Source organism: Penaeus vannamei, chromosome 25 (genome assembly GCF_042767895.1).
Source record: "Penaeus vannamei isolate JL-2024 chromosome 25, ASM4276789v1, whole genome shotgun sequence".
NCBI lineage: Eukaryota > Metazoa > Arthropoda > Malacostraca > Decapoda > Penaeidae > Penaeus > Penaeus vannamei.
In genome coordinates, this window is record NC_091573.1 from 32,262,961 (window position 1) to 32,275,460 (window position 12,500).

The 12,500-nt window shown below is 35.6% G+C and overlaps 2 protein-coding genes across 3 annotated transcripts in view; one reads left to right on the forward strand and one right to left on the reverse strand.

The window, feature by feature from the left end:
• Positions 1–6,147, reverse strand: part of okr (DNA repair and recombination protein RAD54-like okr) — a 7,172-nt gene extending 1,025 nt beyond the window's left edge. Inside the window, exons 1-13 of the mRNA XM_070139485.1 lie at positions 6,005–6,147; positions 5,746–5,804; positions 4,924–5,133; positions 4,539–4,732; positions 4,121–4,190; positions 3,705–3,899; positions 2,914–3,132; positions 2,451–2,728; positions 2,016–2,161; positions 1,611–1,764; positions 894–1,092; positions 358–564; positions 1–100 (exon numbers count right to left, since the gene is read on the reverse strand). The exon at positions 1–100 is cut by the window's left edge and continues 64 nt beyond it. Of these exons, the coding sequence (XP_069995586.1) occupies positions 1–100; positions 358–564; positions 894–1,092; positions 1,611–1,764; positions 2,016–2,161; positions 2,451–2,728; positions 2,914–3,132; positions 3,705–3,899; positions 4,121–4,190; positions 4,539–4,732; positions 4,924–5,133; positions 5,746–5,748 (1,975 nt within the window). The 5' untranslated portion in view covers positions 5,749–5,804; positions 6,005–6,147. The remainder of the gene's footprint in view (positions 101–357; positions 565–893; positions 1,093–1,610; positions 1,765–2,015; positions 2,162–2,450; positions 2,729–2,913; positions 3,133–3,704; positions 3,900–4,120; positions 4,191–4,538; positions 4,733–4,923; positions 5,134–5,745; positions 5,805–6,004) is intronic.
• Positions 6,148–7,056: 909 nt separating this feature from the next.
• LOC113813216 (bridge-like lipid transfer protein family member 3B) overlaps positions 7,057–12,500 on the forward strand; it is a 43,237-nt gene continuing 37,793 nt past the window's right edge. For both annotated transcript variants that reach the window (XM_070139486.1, XM_070139488.1), the window contains exons 1-7: positions 7,057–7,200; positions 8,557–8,758; positions 8,956–9,147; positions 10,951–11,058; positions 11,262–11,379; positions 11,926–12,092; positions 12,321–12,500. The exon at positions 12,321–12,500 is cut by the window's right edge and continues 22 nt beyond it. In XM_070139486.1, the coding sequence (XP_069995587.1) occupies positions 7,157–7,200; positions 8,557–8,758; positions 8,956–9,147; positions 10,951–11,058; positions 11,262–11,379; positions 11,926–12,092; positions 12,321–12,500 (1,011 nt within the window). In that variant the 5' untranslated portion in view covers positions 7,057–7,156. The remainder of the gene's footprint in view (positions 7,201–8,556; positions 8,759–8,955; positions 9,148–10,950; positions 11,059–11,261; positions 11,380–11,925; positions 12,093–12,320) is intronic.

Genomic DNA, 12,500 nt, shown 5'->3' on the forward strand with positions numbered 1-12,500 from the left:
AGAAGTGTCGCTGGACATCCTCCTCACAGTCCACAACACAGCTGCTCAGAGCCTTCTTGTGTGCCTGTCGCTGGAATATCTTCTCCTCAATACTGCCAGTCTTGAAAGAGAAAAGTGAGATTAAAATGCAACTTGGAATTCAAAAGAAAGTTTTCTTCATTTACTAACTTCATAAATTACCCAACTTTATAAATGCAGACTGGGGCAGTCAGAAAAGTTAAAGTTTTATGAAGAATGGAAAAGCATTTTCACATGCTGCAGGAGACAGGGAAGCAATAGATTCTCTCATATGGTTATACGTAAAATTTACAAATCCAAATACTGTAAGGCAAGAGAGATGACATCCGCAGCTCTTACAGCAAGAAGCCGGTATATGAAGCACTGTTTCTTCTGCCCATCACGCCACACACGGGCCATTGCCTGGTCGTCATTGGCTGGGTTCCAGTCAGGATCGAACATGACAAGACGATTAGCACCAATGAGGTTGAGACCACAGCCTCCTGCCTTGCTACTTAACATGAAGATGAAGTCTCCTCCCGTTGGATCATTGAACTTCTCCACAATCTGAAAATATTGTATATTATGACAATTTCCATTCTTTTTATTCCAAATAAAACTATATATACAAAGGGAAGACATGATTTTAAAGGCACTGATACAATTTTACTACATAATACAATCTACTTAAAAATCTGTGTAAATTGATTCAAAATGCTTAGTAAACATGCCATTACATCTTACATAAAGATATATAAGTACCTGAAAAGTCTCTGACAGATAATAAATATATTCTCAGATAAGAAATAAATATACTTTCAAACAATGAATAAATATATTCTCAATGTAACTGAGAGTATGTTTAGAAAGTGTCTCTTATCTCTTTACAAACCCACCTTTGCTCTTTTCTTTATAGACATGGAGCCATCCAGACGCACATAGGGATAGTTCCGTAGGGCTGCCAGCTGCTGGAACAGGTCAAGTGTCTGAGTGTAATTGGATATGAGGACCACTTTGTCATCACTCTTGCTGCGGATAAGGGCCAAGAGCGTGTCCAAGACAGCAACTTTCCCTGATAACTCTGGACGGAGTCTCCTGTACATGGAAATCATAGATATCATTAATGACTATAAAAATGTTTTAGTACTTTTCAAACCATTATCATTTTTTAGAAAAAAAATCTTCTATACCTTGCAAATGATGATTCTTTATTACATGCACATTTTCTTCAGTAAATAATTAATTACAAAACAAAAATATTTCAGATAACTTTTGCATATTAGACACATTACATCATCCATGATTAACAACATTCATTAAATGATTATGAAGAACTTGTGTGTTTACTATATATGGAATGCATACATTTTTTCCTGTGATTATTCCTACAGTTAAAAAGAAAATTCAAACACACAGTTCCTTCATTTTACTTGACTGGATATTAGACATAATCAATATAACTAATTATATTCAAGACACACAATTTACATACCAAGATATCACTATGACCATTACAGAAAAATGAACACGAACATATAAATCCATTATCACCAAGCACAAATTCTGCCAGAAAGATAACCCCACAGTAACACATGTACATCAACCAACAATACCTTGGATCGTGGTTGGCAGGATAGAATTCTGCAAGGCCAGCATAGCCTTGTTCCTTTTTCATCACCTTCTCCCAGATAAGGTCCGGGTGGTTGCACAGTTTCTTCATGCTTGTGATGGCAGCCAAGGCACTGTTGTCCAGTCTCCTGTCCCCATCTGTGGCATATGCAATTATCTTTGGAATATCTAATGGCTAAGAGGGACTAAACTATCCTACCAAACAACTGCTACTTTTATTGTGACTTTCTTTAATACGAGATTCAGTGCTTTCAAAATTAAGAAAATTTTGATAATAAAATGTCACTATTGGAAATATCTGAGAAATCACTACATGTTAAGTATTTCAATGTATTTCAATATTGTGAATAAATAAATAAATAAATAAATAAATAAATAAAATGCTCTACCTGTGATTTGTTTTCTGACAGCTGAAGAGTTAAGAAATTTGACATACATCTCCTCTTGCATTGGGGTCAAGGGACAACAGACCACATGTTCAATTTTCTTCGGTAAGTACTTGGAAAGGATATCATTGGTGCGCCTGATGATGCATCTAACAAAAACAAATAAATTTAATAAATACATGAAAAACAAAGCCAAATCGCTACAAACGTGCACACACACACACACACACACACAAACACACAGAGACACAGACAGACAGACACAGACACAGACACAGACACAGACACAGACACACACACAAACACACACACACACACACACATACACACACACACACAGTGTAGCGTTTTGCCATTCACTCTGTTTTATTCTAAATATCACACATATCTCTTTGGACTGGAGATAAACTGTTACCATGCATCACCATTTCTACCTACCTGCTGACAACTGCAATAAGCTCTTCCAACTTTTCTTTCCCAATCTGATGATCCTTGTCAGAAGCATCGGCATCCCTGCTCCTAAGAATCGGCCTTTCATACTTTTTCCTGAATTCCTGAGCAGTCCCTAGAATGCCTGCGTTGACAAAGTGGACAAGGGAGAAGTACTCGAGGAGGTCATTCTGGATGGGCGTTCCGGATAGCAGCACACGACGTCTCGCTTTCAGCCCCATCAGAGCTTGGTAGGTCAAGTTCTCACAGTTCTTGAGTCTGTGGCCCTATATATATGTGAAATGTTTGTCAGACTAACATTTTTTAAGGAAAGCTATCATAATGATATACCAAGTTGAAAAAAAATTATAGAGAGTCAAGTTAATCAAGAGACAAAACTGGGGAAATATAAAAAGCATAAAAACCATCAACAACTAGTAAGAAAAGAACTGAGTGACCTGAGTGACCTCACCTCATCACAAAGTACCAAGCCTACTTCCCCTTGGTGCAACACATGTGCATGCAGTCGGAAGGTCTCATAGGATATGATTAGCACAGGATTGACAGGCCTTCGCCCATGGGTCATCATAAAGCCTTCAAGGTTCTTGTCTATTTCTGATTTCCCGCCTGAATCTATGGCCAAGGAATTTAGCTGGCCTTTCAGCCACTTATTGATCTCATTCTGCCAGTTCTGGAACATCAAGGTTTTCAAGTTTAAGAAGTCTATAAAAGCCATCTTTGCAAAATTAAATTGGTAATTCTTTACAGTACGGATACGCTCACACATGACTAAGTCCCACAACTCCGTTACAGAAATTATTCATCGATCTAAGTTGCCATGACTGGGCGTGCCCTTCCAGCACTGCCTATGGGAAGGGGTGATGGGGGCATCCACTGGGATACATTGTCTTCACCTCGGTATGCACAAGATTGAGCTGAAATTTGGAAGCACCGAGTGGACTTTGGCTGCGAGTGCACATTTAAAATGATCTCAAAAGGAATAAACAACATCATGCTCAAATCTTTGAAGAAATGCTCTTTTACAGGAAAGACATCTACACAAGAAATCTTTAAAGTAGAACTAAACATCTCACTTCATGTGGCACACATCTCAATCTGTTTCTAAATATATACCTTTACAAACTACAAATAATTCTTCACACCTTTCAAGCTTTTAAAACACTGCACCATGTATGCATATCATCTACACCAGCATCTCACAACAAAATATTCAAAAAGGCTAGAATCATAGAAAAAACATACCTTAACTAAGCTGGAGGGTGCCACCACAATCGCCTTCTCAATCAAAGGTTTGCAGTCTGGTCCCTGTCGAAGCAGAGTCCACAGCAAGGTGATACACTGGAGTGTCTTACCGAGACCCATTTCATCAGCCATGATACAGCCAAAGTTGTCCTCTATCTGCTTGCCCGTCACACAGTCATACATAAATTTGACACCCTATCCAGAATGAGGAACAGATTAGATTGTTCAGAGAAAGACAATGATAATATGGAAAAGTGTAATCTTAGAAATATAAATCAACCCAAACCATGTCCCCTCCATAAATGATGATGGTTATGGTTAACATCAACTCATTAATGATGATGGTATTTACATGCTCCCAACAACGAGTACATAAAAATGTGTCCTGAGTTACATAATTGCACAGTAATCCTTACCTCTCTCTGATGAGGACGAAGAATTTTTGACAGCAGTGGATCAACAACAACAGCAACTTCCAACTTTTCTCTAGAGCAATAAAAAACAGTCATAAATTCTCACCTGAACTGTAACTCTTGCTTATATTATAGTGTCTAAAAGTTCTATAAAAGATAAGATCAAATAATGCATATATTTTTTTCTTGGTTCTTTTGCCTTGAAGTAGATATAACATGAAACAAAAGCAAATATTTCAAAAGGGAACATTATACAAAACAAATATGGAAAGAACCTTTCTTCAAAGAATGGATGAGACAGTTTTCAAAATATTAATTACATACTTAACTTGGACATCAAATCTTCCATATAAAAAAATTAGGTTACAAGAAAAAAACTTTCCAAACCAAAATGCAATAGACCAAAGAACAAGAAGCTTACAAATTTGCGGTGAGCTTTTCTTGCGCAGACAATAGAGGTGGTGTGTACAAAACAAGTGCATTTGGCTCCTCTGGATCATGCAAAGGTCTTCTGACTCCATTTCGACGAATACCAAGACTGCATGACCCTTGTCTGACATAGTTGGGGATAGGTATTTTAAAGGGCTTGGCGAGAATCTTCTTAATAAGGGCCTCCTGTAAAGGAATTTATAACATCACATACCACATATATTACTTTTTTTAACAATAAAAAAATAATAAAACTAAAGCAAACAATAATAATAATAATAATAATAACATTAATAATAATAATAATAATAATAATAATAATAATACCAAAGCACAAAACATACACTAAAAAATCATAATAATGAAGGAGTCCTTACATGAGATGATGAAGGTGTCGAGGGAGCCTGCTGCGTTGAATTAACAATGGGGTGAAGAGGGGCACGGTAGGGTGACAAAGGAATGCCCGAACACTCATTCTCAACTGTCTTTTTCCTCTTTGACGTAACAGGACTTCCAATTCTGTCCTCTGACTCCCGGTTGATCTCCAAACTGCGCTTCAGCAGCTGGCTTGGAGCTAGGCTGCGGCGCTACAAATATTTGGTGCATTAATAACGATGCTGGCAATTGGCTGTGCTCATAGTTGAGACTTAAAGAAAAAAAACACATTATAACAAAAATATTGTAATTCATTTTTCTTCCATGGTATTGTGACATGTATAGCATATAATATATTTGAATATATCTACTCAGAACTGAAGAAACAAATAGAATAATGGCACATTAAAATGTTTAAGTTATAAAAACAGTGTAACTGTCAAAAAAATGTACTGCATAAAGTAACCCCATGGCTTCAATGTTTCCCACCGCAGCAAACATCTCCAACATACATTCTGCACAATATAACATGATCTGTTCCTCATTTATTGATAAGCTGTCAGAACGATCAACATGTTGCTCTATACTCTATGTTGTCAGGACATTGTTTTGTTTGCCTTTACCAGAGAGCAAGACACGGAGGCCAAAACATTGCTTGATTAAAACACACAAGCCATGATTTGATAAGCAACTGTGACCTGATCTATTTTTTATGGCCTTAGACTTCTCTTTTTTTCTTTGTCTGTAAAGTCTTATGCTGGACAATTACCCAGACCATATAGTAATAAATAATAATCAAATCACTTAGCACAGAATATGCTCACCATTTTTAGATATTCATATTTCCTTCAGCTCTGTATATGCGACACTAATGACCTGCAATCTGAAACAAATAATAAAACCTTAATGAGGCAATCTCTTTCTATAAAATATTATATTCGATTTGCTGAGAATGAATTCCGCAAATGTTCTTTCCATGTAAGTGATGTAACAGGAACATTGAACATTCAAGAAGTCAAAATACCTCATAATACAAAATATATCTTCATTCAAATTCAATATACATACAAATCCGATAACTACCTTCACTACTGATGATATGCCGCTAGTTACGTCATTTACATCCTTCAGTGTCCTTCAATTTCCATTAATTTCCAGTGAATTACTTTACCAAAACAAGAGCGAAAATTATATTTTAGGCGGGCGATAAGGACCTAAATCTTAGATATATAGAATCAAGTTTTATATAAAAAGAATTTACTTTGATCTAAGTATTTTTTGAATCTATAAATGTTAAAAATACGATGCTCTTTTGTTTTTTTGACTTATCCTTCAGCTTTTGAGATTTGTTTACATTTTCATTCGTGTTTATAGATTTGAAGGTTTGATTCACTCTCTCTTGAAATTGAATGTCAAAGGAAGCCAGATAAGTGCTTGGGGAGAAATTAAGAGAGCAAAACTAGAGTTTAGGTTATAGTAAAACAAAAAATAGGAGAGTAAGAAATTAATTTCTTTATATTTCCATGTAAAACATATGAGGAAATATTTTTTCTATGACTCATTCTCGCTCCTTTCTCTACATCGTATTACGCGACAGATTTTTTTCTTTCTTTTCTTCAGTTTTTACTGAATAGTTCATGTCTATCTTGTTTTGCAGCATCTTCAAAAGCTATTATTTTCCATTAGAAATACCCTGGTATGATATATAAACAAGCACAGATTATCAATGATGCAATTAGAAGAGCACAGCGATGTACAACGAGTGTCATTTTATGTAGCTGGAGCTTTAGCTAATTACACCAAATAAACCAACTTCAAGACTTCTTCATATCTAAAAATACGCTGATGGTCCACCGTTGGAATGGATCGAGGAGAGTTATGCTTATTAGACAACAAATGAGCACAGAAATTAAAGATAAACAACAAATAAAAAATATCAAGCATTAAAGGACAATTCGGAAACACCGAACAACACTTAGAAAGAGGTGAATTGAGTAAAACAATAAATTATCAGAGATAAAAAGATGATAATGATAATGATAATAACAATAATAATAAAACAAGATACATATGGACATAAATATCGAACGTCATTCCTAAGCTTCTTTTGGCCTCGGACTCGGTGTGCAAGCGACCTCCTTCCCCAACCCAGAGTAAACATGAAGTTGATTGATTGATCGGGGATGAAATAATTGATGGAATAATCTCTCCTCTTCCTCTGAATCCGACCCCGAGATGGCTGGCCTCATCAAAAACCAGATCCTGAAACACTTGTCGAAGTAAGGAGAGCGAGGGAGAAGTGTGTGGCGAAGGGAAGTGACGTATGAGGCGAAGGTTTCAAGGGGGGAGATCGAGAGTCTATGTGGCAATTCGATTTTGATTCGGGGGTTATATTTCGAGTTATGCTTGATTGAATTAGGTGTTGCTGTTCATCAATCTTTGCATTGAGGTTTTCGTGAACGTTTGTAGGAATAACTGCTATGACGAAGGAAGGCATCTCGAATGTCAAGTCGCCAAAGTTGTTGGAGTTTTCCTTATGTCATGTTTGTTACTGTCAGATTGATATGTATTCGGTCCAGAGTATTCTTTGAGTTGCATTATTTGCTTATAACTTAGAGATAAAGAGATAGTATCAGTATAGCAATTGAAATTGGAGGTCAGTTCCAAGATGGTAGTCTGTAAGAGATTATTAGTATTTATTTTTATTGCAAATTATGGAGATGAATATTTACCATAGATGTTTGCTTGTATTTTAGTGTAGATATGATCTGAACTCTTAAGTTAAGTTTGTGTGTGAATTACAGGGTGATTTAAAGTGATCCCGGTATTTCTATTATCATTAAACAAAGAATAAATGTTGAAATTCAAAATAATTAAAGTATCAATATTATTGTAGGCTCTCTTTCTGGACCGTCCTTTCAAAATTATCTCAAGGACATTTCAAGGTCACTGGAACATTAAATTTTTTCAATCTTCACAAATGATACCTTTCTCATTGTACGATATTGGGAGTCGACATATCTTGTTTGAAGTCACTTTCAAAGAGGATTTCCCATTATACAGACATCACAAAAAATTTAGTAGCAGTTATAGTTGACTTCATATTATTTAGTATTAGCATAGTGTATGGTAGCAGAGCCTTTTCTTAGTCATCTCTGTCAGCAAATTAATTGAAAGGATAAGAAAAAACAAATCTGATAAGAAACGTATGTTAATCCGTATGAATAATCATAGTTTTTCTTCATAGAATTTGTATAATCTGCCATCATTTTCAATAAGAACACAGATTGATGGGCCAATCTACTCTGAAATGCTCTCTCAAGAAAAGAATTTATGCATAGCAGGATTAAGAGAACAATTTTTTTTTATCATTAATATGAAAACTATGTGTCAGTTAAATGTCAGATTACTTTTATTCTTCCTGAAATGACCATAAACTTCACAGAAAATTCACAGTATTACTGTTGAAAATTTGGAGGCTAAGATCAAGAAAATAGAAGACAGGGACATAGATTTGTCTCATGACAAGTGGCCCTTCCATAGGGAATATAAATATCTTTGTTTTATTCAGCTTTTTATTTGCATGAATTTAGAAAAAGTTATTTAGATCATTAAGTGTAACTGTTTTATTACAGATTTGCAAAGAACTTGTCATCAGATAGTGTGAATGTGAGCACACTGAAGGGAGAGGGTGAGCTCACCAACTTGGAGCTCAATGAAATAGTTCTCACAGACCTCCTTGAACTTCCGGCTTGGTTGCGGATAAAACGGGCATTAGTGAATCGCGTTAACCTCAAGATACAATGGACCAAGCTCAAGAGTGTGCCCATTTTAGTGGTAAGAGATTCTCTGCTTCATTCTATGTTCCACTCATTCTTTATCTTTGGGAAGAAGAATACAAGTATTTTTCTCTAGAGCCACTGCATGTATTTCATCAAGTTTTGTTCTTGTTGCATTCTGTTTTGTCATGAATATTATATATTCACTATTATTTGTTTATTTGTCTATTCATTTATTTATATTTTTTGCTGCAGAGCCTGGATGAGGTGCAGGTAGAGATGGAAACATGTACAGACCTGCGCTCTCAGACCAGCTCCTCCGTCCTCCCCTCCTACAGCTCGGGTGGACGCTATGGTTTTGCAGATAAAGTCATTGATGGCATGACTGTCACCGTGAACTCTGTACTCATTACATTCTGCAGTCCAGCTTTTCATGCTTCTTTCCAGGTATTCAATGTTTGCTGTCTAGCTTCTGCTTAGCAAGCTTTTTTGTGTCTTCTTTGAAGCTTAGTGTTACTTCCTTTTGTTTTATAAGAGTTCCAACATTTACTTGTGTAGCTTGGTAATATGATTATTTCAATATCTGAGTGAGAGAGGCATACTGGAATTTTTCTTGTATGTATTTTTTGTAGGGAAGAAATCAGTGTGAGCTTATTTTAACATTCATATAACTATTTGATTTGGCCTATGTGTGCCATCAGTGTATGTTTATTTAGTGAGTGGTTGTAGTTATTATGTAATCAGTTATCCATTGTCAGTGAATAGTTAGTTATTATTACTTGGAGTCTTGTAAAATGTACTTGGATTTGTTTAGACTTCATTTCATTATATTCATTTCGAAGAAAAGATAGATTTCATATAGCTCCTTATGGTAACCCCAATGTTTTCTCCATTTTGCAAAATCATAAACTTGATTGTGACATAATATTTATTTGTTAGTTTAGTTGTTACTTGTTTTCTAGGCTAGTTTTTAAATTGTCTTTACACTATGATTTCAGCATTTCCTGATAGTCTTGTAATGAAATGCTTATACGTTTTCATGCTGATCTTTCCAATTATACTGCATGCATATATTTTATGGATAAATATTTTAGATGTTGAGATTCAAGTTTCATTGACTTACTGTCTATAATGTTGTTTTTTTAATTCTTCCTCATTATTCATTAATTTTTTGTTTATTATTTTTTCTTTTTTTTCTTTTTGGACAGGAAAGGAAACAATATTTAACTTATTTTTTTCAGAAAAACCTTTTCAAAATTTATGTAGGCATAGTCTGGAAGTCCAATGTATTCAGAAATGTTATATGTTTTTCTGTCCCATCTTTGTTTTCAGGTTGTTTCTCTTTCTTTCCTTTTCCAGTCTTTTCCAAAGTTTCGTTAGATCATTAGTAACATTAGTGTGCTGCTGTTTCTTATAATTTGAGATTCCTTTGTTGTTTCCTACTCTTTGGGGTAAGTGCAGATCATTTATCTCTCCATTTCTTTTATTTATCTGAGTTGATTCTGATTATCAATACTTTAGAAGTGATTTTGAATATTTCATGATAAAGAAGAAGTAAGTAAATTTTTTATGTATTTGATATGGTAGTTACTGGTAGTTATAAACTACACTCAGGCCTTACTGGGAATGCCGTGCGATCGCTCACACATGCCTTGGCACACACTTCCCTATCTGGAAGAGCAAACTATTTTTGCTATGAATTGTTTAAACCTTTGAAACTCAAATCATTTATCCATTAATCATCAGCTACTTCAGCTTCAGTTTCAAGGTGTTGTGTGATTACCAAACGCAGAACAGCTGTTTTTGCAGCGCAAGGGAATGGCAAAGCTGCATATCTGCCAAAAAAATTCCCAGTAAGGCCTTACATTTGGAAAAAAAAATCTTGATGACAGTCTCTTTAAGAATAGAAAAGGATGAGATCTCTCTTGTATTTTATAAAGATAAAATGCGTTTTAGTGTGAAATTAAATTAGTATATGTCGCATTCACTATTTCAGTTTTTGCCTTTACATGATCATTCTTATATTTATAGTGTTTCCTGTATTATGTATCTCTTATATGCATTAGATTTATTAATTAGATTGTGTGAAAACTTTCTCCATTAGTGTAATGTATGCAGTGTAAGAATGTAATGTATTCAGTTTACGGTGAATTGGTACTTGAGAATTATTTTTTCTCAACTGCTCCTTTCAGTCAGAAATATTAGGAACAGGAACTAAATATTGACATCTTTTCCCTTTGCAAATATCAGCTCTCACGCATCATGCTGGACTCCAAAAACCCAAACTGGCAGAAAGCTGATCTGCGCATGACCAGGCTAAAAGAACCAGACAAGGGGGAACTTCTTATCTTCAAAGAGGTATTAGTTTCATGTGCTTGTAAGAAAAAGAATGATGGATGGTTGATATAGATCTTGTTTATTTATTTCTCTCTCGCTCTCTCTCTCTCTCACTTTGTTTATGAGATATTTATTATATATATTATATTGTTTAGTGATATACTTTGATAAAACAAATTTTTACTCTTATTTTTATAATTACTATATATTTTTGTCATTCACAGCTTTCATGGCAGACCTTGAGAGTGGAAGCACGGTCTACCAGAGACCAGGGACTGACTCCTCTGCGACTCATCACAAACCAGGCTCGCTGTCGCATCACAATAAAGAAGAGGCTTGCTGGTGAGCTGAGATAAATTTCCTTAGTGTTGGCCTCTCCTTTGAGAAATACACTTTTTTGTCATCCTCTAGGATGTGCAGACCTAGAGTGGAATAGAAGAAAACAAGATTAACCACATGCATGTGCACACATGCCATGCCCACTATGTTTGATTTAGTAATTGTTTTTACATATAGATGGCTCCACAAGTACTAGGTCAACGATCAGCCAGTTACAAGAAGTACCTGTCTCGCCTGTTTACCATTTTCCTAGGTTTTTGATAATATTTTCTAGTATTTAATATTGCTATTAGCAGTGTCAATAACAATATAATGATTATAATGTTTATAACAAAAGTAACACTATCAATATTGATAGCCTTAGTAAAAATAAGTATTTTCCCATTACTTCAAGGAAAGGAGGGATCACAAGATCTACTAATTGACTCCTTTGTGGCTAAACACTGGTAGAACCATCTGTGTTCAGAAACATTTAACACTTTCCCGGTAGCATTGAGTTAAGCGGGAATGTTTACTTAATTTTTGCTTTGTTATTTATCCCATCAACAGATTGTACAGTGATTGGTTGCCGGCTAGTGATCCTAATGGACGACTTGCTTTGGGTGCTGACTGACTCACAGCTGACAGCAGCCTTCCATTTCCTCGATTCCCTATCAGACTTGGTACGGAAAGCAACACAACAGAACCAGAAGACCAAAGCTGTTCGGAAGTTAGAGGTAAATAGTGAAGTCATTGTAATGTTCCTGTAGATTAAAGGGCAAATGCTTGAAATGTTTCTTCACTATGTCATATTGCATAATTTTAGAAGAACAGTTAAGTGAATAAACAGTCATGGGGAGAAATTTTGTTTCCTGAATACCTCCTAGTCTTCATCTTTCTTTCTTTCTCTTTCTTCTTCCCCTTACTTTGTATTTGTATTCAAGAGAGTTTTCATATACTTTCAGTCCCTGCCTGAGTTCCAAGCCCAGCAGATGCAGCAGGCTAGAGGGGGAGGGGGAAGTGCAAGTGGGGGAAGCAGTGGGTCGGGTAGAGGGCACCAGTCTCAGTCCAATATCACCAAGATCTTCAACAAGTACGACGTGCCAGAGACATCTTACCACTTCTACTCAGAGAGGATCGACCTG